At 26.7% G+C, this 14,886-nt stretch overlaps 1 protein-coding gene across 2 annotated transcripts in view; it reads right to left on the bottom strand.

Moving 5' to 3' along the window:
• Positions 1–293: 293 nt before the first annotated feature.
• The window catches only part of LOC142317279 (nose resistant to fluoxetine protein 6-like), a 54,975-nt gene continuing 40,382 nt past the window's right edge, over positions 294–14,886 (bottom strand). The window contains exons 10-13 of one of the 2 annotated variants that reach the window (XM_075353692.1): positions 12,813–13,002; positions 10,301–10,446; positions 3,896–4,004; positions 294–510 (exon numbers count right to left, since the gene is read on the bottom strand). In XM_075353692.1, the coding sequence (XP_075209807.1) occupies positions 461–510; positions 3,896–4,004; positions 10,301–10,446; positions 12,813–13,002 (495 nt within the window). In that variant the 3' untranslated portion in view covers positions 294–460. The remainder of the gene's footprint in view (positions 511–3,895; positions 4,005–10,300; positions 10,447–12,812; positions 13,003–14,886) is intronic. The other variant, XR_012754695.1, reaches the window with a different exon arrangement.

Here is a 14,886-nt window from a genome sequence, read left to right as displayed (position 1 = left end):
CTTGTATAGCACTCATTTATACTAATGTCTTGTATGATGTTTTGATAACGTTCCCATTAATCTTAATCCACTGATTTATTGTATTGGACATACTCTTAGTCCCTAGCATAGTTGAAGATGTATACTGAAGATGAATAAATAATTTTTTTTTAGTTATAGGTTTGCTCCTATATTTCTCTGTTAAGTTTATTATGATGGTTAACTTATTTCACCGATTCACATTATTCAATTATTTTGATTTTGTTTTTTTACAGGTAAGATATATAACACTAATTGAGGTATGTGAATTCTAATTTAAATTAATAAGTAATAAATGTTTAATATTCGTTTTCTTTTAAAGATTAAATTAATATTATAAACTAACTAACAGCTACTCTTTATACAGTTAAATTTATGTTTATCTTAGTTTAAGGTTTAGCACAATAAAAAAAAGATAGGTATTTGTTTATTTTTAATATTATTATTGTTTGTGTGCTTTCTCATTGTCTGCTGGTTTCTTCCTTTTCTTATCTGAAATTAAAAATAAAAAAAAAACTTTATTCGTTTTACATGTAGTAAAAACCAGTTGCTAATAGCAACTGATTGGCAACATTAAATTAAATCATATCCTCAACTTATCCATTAAATACTATTGACCATTAAGTCTCTTGTTTTCTTTTCTGTGACCGAAACCAATGATGGCTATGATGATAAAAACTCTCATAGTTATACATTCGTTGATTCAATTTAATAACTCATAAGTAATTGGCACTGATGTTAATTTTTTATAAAGGAAAAAAGTAAAGTATGACATTGTGAGTTTAATGAAGGCTGTATAATTATTCATAATGAAGAGAGAAGTGGGAAGCATAGAGTTTAGATGGATGACTTAGAAAGAATTAAAAAATTCAAGAAAACTGATAATTCACTATTAGTGATCTTATTACAGAATCCAGATATTTCAGAGTTCATTGTGTAGAATTGTTCTGAAAAGTAAACTTTCATAGAATTGGTAATACGGGTTCCAGAAATATTGGCTGTTGTGTGTGAAAGATTGAATAACGCTACTTTTTGATTTTGTATTAGTTTCTTTCAAAATTTTTAATTTTTAAAATGTTTCAAAATTTTGTTACTTATATATTTTTGTTTCAATTTTTTCCATCTTGGAAGGGGGCAGTAGCCTTGTTGACCCCCCTCTGGATACGCCTATGTTTTTTTAGCATATTATTTGTATCAATTTAAATTGTGCTTCACCTATGCAGTAAAAACAGCTGACTCATAGCAAATTCATGATACTACTCTTTTCATGTTTATAAGAAAATTTAACTTCTTAATCTAAGCCAAATTAAAATTTAAATGTTGTAATTGAGCTGTGAGTTATTCATACTATTGTCTTTTAATGATTCTTTCTAATTATTAAATCTGGCATAATAATTCAAGGAGAATAAGAAAAATTCAGTTACTTTCTATGAAATTTCTGTAGGCAATTAATGAAGAAAGAGGTGGTTGAATGATCATTATAAAGAAATTAAGTTGAAGAAGATCCTAAAAATTACAAAGAAAACAGGTTTAGAGAAAATTATAGTTAATTATTTATGATTTTTAAGCTGTAATACATTTTTCAGAAACAGAAATATATATAATTTATTATAAATTGAACTTGAATACTTTGAATTTTACTTCTGCAGACTAATACATGTGACTATTATGAATATAATTAATGAAAGGACACAAGTTGTCAACTATCATTCTGCACATTAGTGTTTAAAAAATAATATATTTGCCAGGGGGTGTTAAGTCAGTTCTAAGTAACTTATTTTTTAGGACAACAAAAAATACAAATTTATTAGGATGTTATATATATATATATACAGTGCACCAGCTTAATGTATTATAAACAATAGTACAAGTATCTGATGAAGGGCCACATGCAAAACTGTTCATTTGGAGAGTGTACAACAGCTGAAAAGTAGCCCTCTATGTACAACTATTATTTATTTCAGCAATTCTTGTTAGAAAAATTGACAACAATTTCGCATTCATGAATTATACAATAATAATTTTATGAGATGAAATATTTCAGTTGATTACTGAAATGGATCCTACTAATATGTCATTTATAAAGATGACTGTCAAATAACTGAAAGGGTTTCCAAAGAATTTCTAAAGCACTTTTTATAAAATATCATGTAGAGAAACTGGCTTCAAAAGAAGTTATCAAGAAAAGAATTAATGTAAATTTTTAATTTACCTTTGTTTTTATTCAAGATCAGGCATTTCTTAAAATAATAATCACAAATTTCTTTCCATCCACATTTTAAATTTAAATGCGATTGTGGCACTTAAGACTTGGTGTTTCTTTAAATAATTAAAACTATAATAACAATTCAAAACTTTCTCTCGCCTCTCGAGAAATGTTATTCTTAAAAACCTCATGATTTTTTTGTTGTGCTATTTTTGCACAATTGGTGTATATTTATGAATTTTTAAGGTTTAAAACATCTGATTAGTAGTCATGTTTTTTACTGGTAGAAATTAGTAACATACTTTTTTAAGTACTTTAGTTATTTAAATAATAGCATTTGAATTGTTTTTTCTTGCACCTTATTAAAATGCTGTTACTTATTAGTACATCATTTACAGTCAGCTGATTTATCAAGACAACAATGACCTCCAGTGTTTTCAGTTTTTTAACACAGTGTGTTCTAATTTCTTTTATTTCTAAGTTCATAATCTTTGCTGTTTCTTGGTTTTCATTAAATTAATGTAACTCATATTTTAATGCATTGGTTTTGTTTTATTTTCCCTTCCTGACTTTTGTTATAAACAGATCTAGAGATTCAACAGCACTTGAAGCAGTTATTTCTTTTTTATTTCTTAAATGGCTGAAGAAAATCAGAGGGCTTATATCACCTGTAATTGACGACCATAAAAATGCTAAAGAACTGTGGACTATATAATTTTTATAAAAATTTCCAGAAAAGTTTCATAACAAACTTTTCGTATAAAAACATAACTTCACAAGTACAGTATTATGAACCTATATAGGGACATTACTTGAAGATTATAAACAATATGTTGCCAATTATTCTATAAGCCAATCTACCACAAGTCAAATGTAAACAGTTCAGAGATCAGGAAATTTATCCATAGCATACAGTTGATAGAAAAGAAATCACACTGTTTGATTAAATTTATAGGTTAAAAAAAATTAAAATTATAATGTTATTGTCTATGAAATCTCCTGGGAAGCTAAAAATGTAGGCACAGTTGATAAAACATTAAGGAGAATTTAGTTTTGAACAGCTTGGTTACCTATTATTATTATTATTATTATTAAAATTTAATAATAAAGTTAATTTAAATTAATTTTATTATTTAATTATTTAATAATATTATTATTTAGTTAAATTATTTAATATTTAATAATTATTAAATAATTTTAATAATAAAGATATTTAAAGTTAATTAAACTACTCTTAATTGTACATGGAGGGTTGTTATACAACTTTGCTGGAGAATATAATGAATCAACCATCGAAGGATTAGTAAAAGTTTTGTTCTGTGAAGAAATAGAATATGCTTAGTATTTTTGGATGGGCTTAAAATAACAGAAACAACCAGGAAAATAAATGCATATTCAGATTTTAGATTTTAAGATTTATTTATCATAATCCTCCATGATCTATCTCTTCCTTAATCTCTATAGTTATTTCTTTTAGCTAAAACTAGAAATAAAAAAACCATTTTAAATTAAAAATTATAGTCATTTTATGCATTCTTTGTGTACAAAATTTTATCAATTACTTAATTTTTGTGATAATTTTTGTACCATGGCTTCTTTATTATTCCTCAAATATAAAGGATCATATTAGCTAAAAAATTATGATTTACACTGTATTTTTTGTCTGCTTACCTGAACCTAGCATAACTCTTTCCAATGCACAACCAGGTGCTTCAAAAAGTAGAAATAACAATACTGCTGAGAAAATAGATCCCATTATATCACCAAATGCTATTGTTATCTGAAAGAAAAAAGGTATTTGCAATTTATAACATTTCATGAGATTTATAATTATCAAATTTTATACTGTTAATAATTTCATTTAATTCACATCCAAATTTAAAAAAAAGAAATTATAATAAAACAATAAAATGTAAAAAAAGGAACATGGACATATGGGGTTTCATGAAATAGAGAATGTGTGATGGACAAGGTAGGAGAAAAAGGTTTAGTTGATTTGGATTCTAAGAAAATGAGGAAAAAAAGAACATCATTAAAAATGTGGAGTTGGGAATTCAATAGGAAGCTAATTTTTTGTAGCAATTTCTATTCCAAAGCATTTTAAAGTGATTCAATTTAAATTTATCATACATTACTTTTTTGTTTAATTTTTATTTTTATAAATTTATTGAACATTTTAGTAAATAAATTAAAAATTTTTGATTAACATCTTGATTATTTCTAATGATTTATAATTTTTAACTTTCATAGCTATTTTTCATGCCTAGAAACAATAAATTATTGCAGGTGCAGGATTTTTCACATTATGAAAGATATATTGGAATAAATAAAGACCTCAAAAAGAATGATGTGTTACACATTTTCTATTTTAATGTGCGGCTACAAAACACAGATGTGGAACAAAGTTAGAAATGAGAGTGTAAGAAGTATCACTGAAAAGATGTGTCTATCCTCTGTAAAGACAAGGTTTACTTTAAGAAAGCAAAATATGAAGATGTAAAACAAGAAACAAGTAGGAAGACTGCATTGAATCTATCCAAATGCCTAGATTAAATAGTGTGGACTCATGAGGTGTTGATGGCTTCCATCAAATTGTTTAACATAAAGTACATTTGAGGAAACTTGAAAACAAATTAGAGAAGAAGTTTTATTTGTGACCTGCACCGATAAAATAATGGAGAGTAAGTAACCTGTACATACAGTCAACATGACATCCTATTTATAACATTAACAAAGCAAAATTGCTGTATGTTCACTCATGGCCCAGTGGACAATGAAGAATAAGAGGATTCTTTAGTCCTAGATAGTAATTCAGAAACTTTTACATTATCTATTTTTATAAAACTAACAAAGTAACTTATTTAGTTATTTTTATTGTGGATGCATACTTCATAATGCATTAAAATGAAGTCCTTTTTGTGTGCAGGTAAACTGTTTACACATATAGGTGTTATGTTAGTGCATTAGTGATTTGTTTTTATAAAGTGGTTGGAAAATATTGATTCTATTGCGTTACAGAATGGTTTTATACATTCGTTTTATTTGTTTCAAACTGTATCTCATTTGTCCAATCTAGATAATTTTGCAGTCAGAGCACTGTATTATGCAAGTTCCTGGGTCAATCTGTTTTGTGCCTGATAGTTTTTGTTTTTTGCTATAAAGACTATATAGAAAAAAACACAATACAAACACAATGAGCTTTATTATTTTTTATTGGAGCTATTTTTACTTTGTCTTTGTTTAAGCATTTCAATGTGATTATTATTATTATATTGTTGTTGTTATTATTATATTTACTTTAATTATTTTATACAGGAATGAGTCAGTAAGCTACAACCATTTGTATATAAAAGAAATATTATAATGAAGAATTACTATGTGATCTTCAGGTAATGTGGTTTAGTGTTAAGTAGTTTTTAGATAATTATCCTAAACGCCAAGTGTTTATGTGGTTGAAGTGGTTTGAGGTGTATGAATAACTCTGTTTGTCAAGGCAGTTTCTGATTAATTTCAAAATGTTGTCTTTGAACAATAAGGTGGTATCATTCATTATACCTGTACCAATGTGTTGTTTGCCAATATATTCATATGTATCTGTTTCATAGCAAAAGTTCAAAGGTTATTGTTAATATCACCTGATATAACCATTTATTACCAGTTTTATAACAATTTATGTTTATTTATTTGTAAATATAATTTAACCAAACTTAACCTATGCTCGCTAACAATGACTAATTAACACAGTAATATTTTGAGTACTTAAATAATAAATTCAGTAATTATTACAATTATTTATTATTTAAATAATCAAAACATTACTGTTTAGTCGAGGTTGGGGAGCAAAGTGAGAGTAGGTTAAGTTTGGTTAATTTATATCAATAATTAAAAGTAATAATACTTATATTTTTAATACGTAACATATGTTAATCTCTTAACTTTGAAGTATTTTCAAAGTTATGGGATCATTATGGTTGTGATCGATGGGCTAATACATAAGTACAGCATCCTTATGTGTAAAGAAAATTTAAATTCCTAGCACTAATGTATAATAAATTTTTTTATAATTTTTTTGTTTAATGTATTAAAAAAATGAAGAAGACAATTGTTTTAATAATACTAAATTTTGCAAATGTAGCAATCAAAATTTATAATTTTGTAACATCATCGGAAAACATTTTTTTTATGTCACTGCACATTATTTATTAAATTGGAAATTGAAATAAAAATGCTTATAAAAGAAATTTAAAACAATCTAAATCAAATTGTAAAAAAAAATTATTTTTATTTCAGAAAAAAATTATTCAGAAATTTTTTAATCATGTTTGCAATTATCTCAGCAAATTGTGTTGCTGTTTTCATTTTAACTTAAAATAATCACACTGTTGATGGTTGTTTTTTTTTTTTTTTAATTAAGCAGATGCATATAAAGAATGTAGTTAAAAATTTAATGTTATTTTAGTTGTTCCTGTTAATATATCTTCTTGTTTTTTCTATCTGTGTTTATGCATTTAATAATATTCAATTATGTTAAAATATGGTTCTTTTTGTGATATTATGGTTGTTGTCATTGTTGATGGACTTGTAACATATCTATGATTAAGTTAATGAATGCTGACTATGTTGCTATGAATGACTTTTAGATTTTCACTGTATTTTTGTTTGAAATTGCATCCTGTTCCTGATATATATGCAACTCTGGAGTTGTGCTTGTACACACACACACACACACACACACACACACACACACACACACATTATTCATATATGTATAAACAAAATTGATTCACCCAAGTACAGAAATATACATTACATAAGATGACACCTTATTTTTTCTATCTTTACAACAACTTTTTTGTGGAAATCCACATCTTCAATTGTAATTTATTTTAACTGTTTATATCAAATTATAAACTACACTCAAATACATTCAAATTTAAGGTAAATATATATATATATACATATATATATTTTTAGTTTACAAATTAAAAATATATATATATATATATATATATATATATATTTAGTTTACAAATTAAAAATAAATTTAATTTAAAAAAATATATAAATTAAAAATTAAAAACTATACATATAAATATGACATCAAATTTGGTAAAAATTAAGATAAATAAATAACTAGAATGAAATGCACCATGTAACTTGGCTAGCCAATGTTATAGTACTGTGTGGATTTGAGTTAAATTAAATTGAATTATACATTATCATTATTTGGAAAAGTGCTGCCATCTACTGCAGCCTTTATAAGCGTGTCTCTTCATATTCTGTTTGTAGGTTGATCAATTTGAATTTCCTTTTATATTTATATATATAAAACTTCTCCAGAATGTCTAAACTTTTATTATTGTTATTCATATTATATTTCTTGATTTCCAATATTTTCAAATTGGTTTGAATATCAGAAATAGAGTGTTTATTGTTAATAAGGTGGTCAGAAACATTAGATAAACCCAATTTTGAATTTTTTATAATGTCTAACATGTTCAAGAAATCTGGTTTTAAAAGATCTACTAGTTTTTCCTATATAAATGTGGTCACAGTCATTGCATTTTATTTTATAAATTCCACACTTATTGTATATAAATTATATGAATCAGTATGATAACTGTTTTATTACACAGTTATTTTTCTTGTATGTAGTTTCTATGATCACAGTAATTCCTTTACTTTGTACAACGAAGTAAAAACATATAAACCATATTATATTTTATTTATTATTACATTATTATTTAACCACATTATAAAATATTAAAAAAATAACAATGATAAAAAGAAATGAAGAGGAATATACAAAATTAAATGCAATGAATGTAATAATATTTATACTAGTAAAACCAATAGATAATTTAAAAAATATTTACCAGAATATTACACATATAAAAACAAAAAAAGAGGTATATCCAATGTAGCCGACCATCTGATAGAATGCAAACATAATATAACTGATTACAGAAATAATTTAAACATTTTTGGAGATTTGTAATAGTGTAAAAAAATGAATATAGTCAAGAAATATTACATTTATAAATACAAACAAAAATATAAAATGATGAACCACCAAATTATATTTGAAGATGATGATTTAATTAAAAACATAATAAAAATACAATCTAACAGTTGGCAATAATAATATTAGAGTAAAGGAAAAAACTGTTTTTAAAGATTAAATAATTCCAGTAATGGATAATAATATGAGTATTTTACATATACACTCATAATATTATAAAATATTTCAAAATATAAAACATATTTTCAAAAAAAGGAGAAACAATTGAAAGAATATGTTTTAATTATAATAGATACAGAATTTAATACCAGCTGAAGATGTGGTATAATTTGAAAACTAGTTATTGGAAATTATTGTGAACTTATCCAATTCCTGTGGTTTGGTGGTTTACATTACATATGTATATATAAAAGAATATTTATAATTTTGTTTGATACATTGTTACAAAAATTTTAATTTGAAATTAGTATCATTCTGACAGTCATGGACAACATAGCAATGAAAAAAGGAGAATAAATTTAAACTAAAGTTATAGAATAAATATTGTCTAGTCAACTTCATGGGTTCAATATTAAAGATTATATAAAAAAGGAATATCAGTTATTAGCATAGAATTAGATAAAAAATAAAAGAATACTTAAAAGAAAAATAATAATCAGTTGAAGATGAAGAGTTGACCGACCAGGTTCCAAATATACTTAATAAAACTCTGATGTTATGAAAATTATTCATCCGCAAAATACAGTACTTATAAATCTGGATCAGGAGAAACTTTGTACCCACTTTACATGGGATATGGTGTTGATAATGTGTGAAGTATCAGTATTTTGACAGTTTATTCATGCACATTAGATTTTCATTAATTTTGTAAATCCAAAATGTATATATTTATAATTATTGCAATACAACTTCATTTAATATTTGAATATGTTTAATGAAGGTTTAAATAGCAATTCGTACTATAATTAATTATTATTTTATTTATTAAAAAAAGTAAATTAGAAATAACCATATATTAAGGCATTCTTGAAAGTAATTTACTGCATTGTGAAGAAAATAACTTAATCCAACAGACTGATTTATTTTTCTATATACGTTATTAGATATATCAAAATGAGAGAGAGTGATGGAGAGGGATGCTGAAACTTAACAACCACCATTGCTAGTGACTTATATACTAAGAAAATTGCTATGGTTTTGAATGTTGTAGAAAAGATTTAGCCATGACTCATAAAGTAACTTGTAGGAAGGCTGTTAGATCATAAGTTATTGTTTTGGAATGTAATTTTGTTTAATAATAAATTTTAAATTTGTTTATATATTGTTTTATTATATTATTTTATGCTTTATATAAGTATAAGTATATTTTTACTACAGTACAGTAAAATAGAGTTTATTTTATATTTTGATGTGTTTGAATTTACCTTTAAAAAAATGGGCAAATTTTATAGAAAATACTGGGTACATTCATTATCATCATTTTTCAATTTACAACAGTAATCAATTCTGTAAATCTGGACATGCTTTGTCACAAATACATAACTGTATTACTTCTACTAATGCAATTTGTTTTAAAATTTGCAAATATATATATAATAATAATAATATGGTTCTTATAATTCATGAAATTAAAGCAACTGCTTGTTCACCAAATTTCTTATACATTCAACATTTTTACAGCTGTTTGCTAGGAGAACAATTACTCTAAATTTCAACATATCTGTTACAGATGCTGACTGCTCTTTTAATAACATACATTTTAAAGGATTTTGTATGTCATCTCCAGTGAAACATTTCTCTAAAGTTATTAGCAAATTTTTAAGTGATTGACAATTTTACCCTAGCCTGCAATTTATTATTTTTTAAAGTTCTGTAGCATTTGTCATTATTAAACTTCATTTAATTTCACTTTTAAAAGTATTCTTTTATTACAAATTGTTTACTATTCTATCTATTTATATCTTCTGTTGTCATTATTATTTAATTTAAAAAAAAATTATTTTCATGTTATAGACTTAATTAAATCACTCATACAATAAATTTTAAAATCTTACTCGTGTCATATCAGTGAAGTTTATTGGTGTTCTTTGTGCACCCATTTGTAGGTTTAAAATTAACATATTTGTCAAATATATACAATAAGAGAGGCGACTTAAAGGCTGGAATACAGAACCCCATGAAAGTAATTTATTGAGGAAACCTGAAAAAAGTAAATTATAGAATAAATTTTAATAAAAGTGTTTATGCCGTAAGAAATATTTGTGTATGAGATGTTATTGAATTGCTTATTTGAACATTTTTCAAACTACGATGCTCATTGGCTATTACTAAGAACGTCATAACAGCTCTTAATTTTTGAAAGTACTCCATGCTCCACAAGCAGCAAATAATGTTATTATTTTTATTTACAATAATACAATATTTTGGTGATGTATACATTATTAAACTATAAATATCCATGAATGAAATGTCCATGAATTGAAAAAAATATAAATTGCAACACAATTTGGTTTAACTACAAAAAAAACACATACTCAGAGTATGATTAATTACTGCATGGTAAATAATAATTACAGTAACTAAGTGTAGTTTAAATAAAATAAGACCCAATATTCATAGTACAGTTATTTACTAATTATAACACATATGGGATAGGTAAATTGTTTTTAATTAACAGAAAGAAGTGTCATGCTAAACAAGCGATGAAAGTGATTGAATTTTGAATTAAGTATTATTTGTTTATGTATCACTGGTAATTATCTTGTTATATCTAAATATGTTAGTACAGTACTGTATGTGTGGCTAGCCACATATAAAAAAAGTTTTAATCTTTTTAACTTTTATGACTATATATTTTATATTTTTACAATTTTAAGTTTTAAATGTTTAATGTTGCTTTTTAAAAAAGAATATATTTAGTATCTTAACCCCTAACCCCAAAGTGGGCTAGAGCCAGAGTTGTGTATGCAGGACACAATCAAAAGCAGATTCAAAATCAATAAAAATGGCAAACAGTTTTTTATATTTAATTTCCAGGTACTGGTAGATAAGGTTATGGAGAACAAAAATATATGCAGCTGCAATTATACAGAAACCACAATAATTTGGGCTTCAACTATTTGGACAACTTGTCACTATACTCAAGCTGCTAGACTTGTCTCCAAAACACAAATATAATTATTGTTTACACTTCTGTACACCTAGCTACACTATCTAATGAGGAACAAAAGGAACCTTGCATAACAGATCTTCTGAAAGTCATATTCTAGATTTTTGTTTATTTGATTTCTTATAATTGAGTGTTGGCATCAGTTGTTTGCAAATATGAATATTTTTATAAGTAATAAATATTAAAATTATCTTTTATCAATTTTTTTGCTCAGTATTACATCTTATATTTTTTTAAGATCATGCAGTTCTCTCCTAAAAAAATGTTAGGTTTGCCTGTAAGGATGGTGCCAGTACAGTTTGGTTGTGGTACAGTTAAAAAACGATAATTTCACTGTCTCAGGTGTATTTGTCTCTCTTCTTTTGTTTAGCTTCCAGAACACCTGTAACGTATTACTTCAGAGGATGAATGAGGATGATATGAATGTAAATGAAGTGTAGTCTTGTACAGTCTCAAGCCAATCATTCCTGAGATGTGTGGTAAATTGAAACCCAACCACCTAAGAACACTGGTATCATGATCTATTCAGATCTGTATAAAAGCAACTACTTTTACTAGGATTTGAACCTTAGAACTCTCAACTTAAAAATCAGCTGATTTATGAAGATGAGTTCACCGCTAGACCAACCTGGTGGATTAGGAATATTAGTCTTTCTTTCTTTTTCCTGTTTAGCCTCTGGTAACTACCGTTTAGATAATACTTCAGAGGATGAATGAGGATGATATGTATGAGTGTGAATGAAGTGTAGTCTTGTACATTCTCAGTTCGACCATACCTGAGATGTGTGGTTAATTGAAACCCAACCACCAAAGAACACCGGTATCCACGATCTAGTATTCAAGTCCGTGTAAAAATAGCTGGCTTTACTAGGACTTGAACGCTGGAACTCTCGACTTCCAAATCAGCTGATTTGGGAAGACGTATTCACCACTAGACCAACCCAGTGGGTTTAGGAATATTAGTCTGAGACTAATCAAGCTAACTGATGAATTATCATAAGCGTAGTCAGCATAGATGAAATAGTATATCAACAAAAAAATAAAAAAATAAAAATACATTAAGTAATTTTTTAATCAATATATTCAGACACATACTTACATTGTGAAGTATTTTTAAAATTTATCTACTAAAAAAAATAAAAATAAAAATAATTTCAGAATTATGTAATGTTGTTTGAACTTTAATTAAATAATAAATTTAATATAACTCACTTTCTTAATACTAATAAATATTCTCAGATGCATCTACAAAATTTACTATTTTACAAAAGTTAAGTGTTTGCGAATAGCATATATTTTGATAATAAAAATTATTATGTTCAATAATTAAAATTTTAAGAATTCTTTTTACTCTAAAATATTAAATAAATATAATATTATAATTTATTATTCCATACCACCATGTCCAGTTGCACAAGCAAATATAAGCCAACAAGATGCTAAAGCCCACATATGTCTGTGCATAGACTGTTGTAATGAATCATACAATGGGTCATATATACGGTTTTCCTTTTGGAAAGGTAATACGCTAAATATTACACCAACAAATGCAATACCAGATAACAACCATCCCAAAATTATTGTTTCCTGAAAAAATAAAATACATGGATGATTGTTTACTATTATTAATATTACAAATATTTAAATAATCTAAAGTGTTTCATATTCAGCCTTAATAATCTGACCCATTCTTTATTCATTTATTTACTCTGCAATCATATTTCATATTTTCATGCAAATATAATGTGATTGTTTTGAAGTTCATAGAAAATATGACGCTAACTCCAATGGATAATACTATCAAAATTAAATTAGTAAATTATTTATTTTCTTTTGGTTTAAAACCCTAAAAATGTTTGAATGTTTAAAAAATAGGGAATTGAAATTTTCAAAGAATCTAATTCACTTCCATTTCAAGATAATTATTGTTATTTTTATTATTTTTAAATAACTTGCACTAGGTTACAAATAGTTGCACTAGGTTATGAGAGTAATTGGTCCATCTGTAAACCCCAAGCATAACCTTTAGTGCACACTTCACCCCAGCTTAGGGACGTAGTTAAAAAACTCAGTAATAGAAGAAACACGCTTAAAGGGTTTACAACCTTTTCATTATTTTTTGAAGCTAAGTGGGGAATATTTGGGCTGAAGACCTTTATCTGGTTGGCTTAAGAAAAGATTATATGTAAGATTCGTCACAAATATCAGAGTTATTCAATCAACTGGCAGGATGTCCAGAGTTTCAAATTGAGGCTAAAAAAAGTGAAAAAAGGACTCTTCCCAATGGAAGAGTCCTTTTTTCACTTTTTAAATCACCTGATACATAGTTTACCAACCTGTTTGTTATGTCATGGAAAAGGACTTTGTGATCAGTTATTACTAGTTGACTGGGTAATTAGAACCACTGATTTTGTAGAAAATAACTTTCCTAATAAACTGCAGTCACTCAACAACTATTCAGTGATTTCACACCTTTTATGATTTATAAATTTGACAGTATATTTATGTTACAACATAAATACAAGTATGATGATTACAAGACTCATTACTGAAACATTTACATTATACAGTATGGCCGGGAAGTCACCGTACCTCTAAAGTTAATGAAAAACATGAATTAGGATATGTGAATTAACATATGGTATTTTTATTGGGGTCGGTTGGCAACAGTTTTTACAATGTCACACATTCTGAGTAAAAGACAGTTGTGCTAAAATGGTTGTGAGTAGTTACAGCATCGAGGAGCAGTTGGTGACAAGTGTTATTGATTCACGAACAACAGCATACATATCATACAATGAAGCTAATTATTGATATGTTTCGGTAACACTTTATTAAGATGCTAACACGAAAAGAAACAAATGTTGGCTTGCCAAAAACGTGCGTTTGAGTTAGGCTGTTAAAGATAGGCCGCAGAATGGATGAAAGTTAATGCAGTTAGAAACATGTGCTGCTGTTTCAGTTTCCACTGAACAATCGCCAACAAAATAAACTCATAAACGATCAGCTGTTTGTGTACTATGGACAACAATGTAAGACCATATTAAAAAGTACTTGAAGGTTAGGTCATTTCATCGGATGTTCATCAATGAACTGTCAGATGCAGACGTGGAATGTTGCACTTATCCTGCTGAGCTTTATTATAAAAATTCCTTGCTGCAGTGCACCATGACAAATGGTCAGTGTTTACTGACAAATATGCAATCTATCGCAGTTTGCATGCCAGAAATATGTTACTTTGGGTGAAAGAAAATTTTTATTACATGACAGAGTTGGAAAGAAATCCACACCACATGATATGGGCTTGAATAACAGCTCGTCATTTGTTTGGTCCTTATTTTTTTGACAGGCCAGTGAATGCACAAACCTATTTAGAGATGTTGACAGCATGGTTATTACTACAGCTTCAAGAGAAGTATCTCATGGAACGAGTATGATTGCAGCAGGATGGAGCTGCTGCTCACTTTGCTC

Source organism: Lycorma delicatula, chromosome 1, assembly GCF_047948215.1.
Source record: "Lycorma delicatula isolate Av1 chromosome 1, ASM4794821v1, whole genome shotgun sequence".
Taxonomy (NCBI): Eukaryota; Metazoa; Arthropoda; class Insecta; order Hemiptera; family Fulgoridae; genus Lycorma; species Lycorma delicatula.
This window is presented reverse-complemented; position numbering and strand designations above follow the sequence as displayed.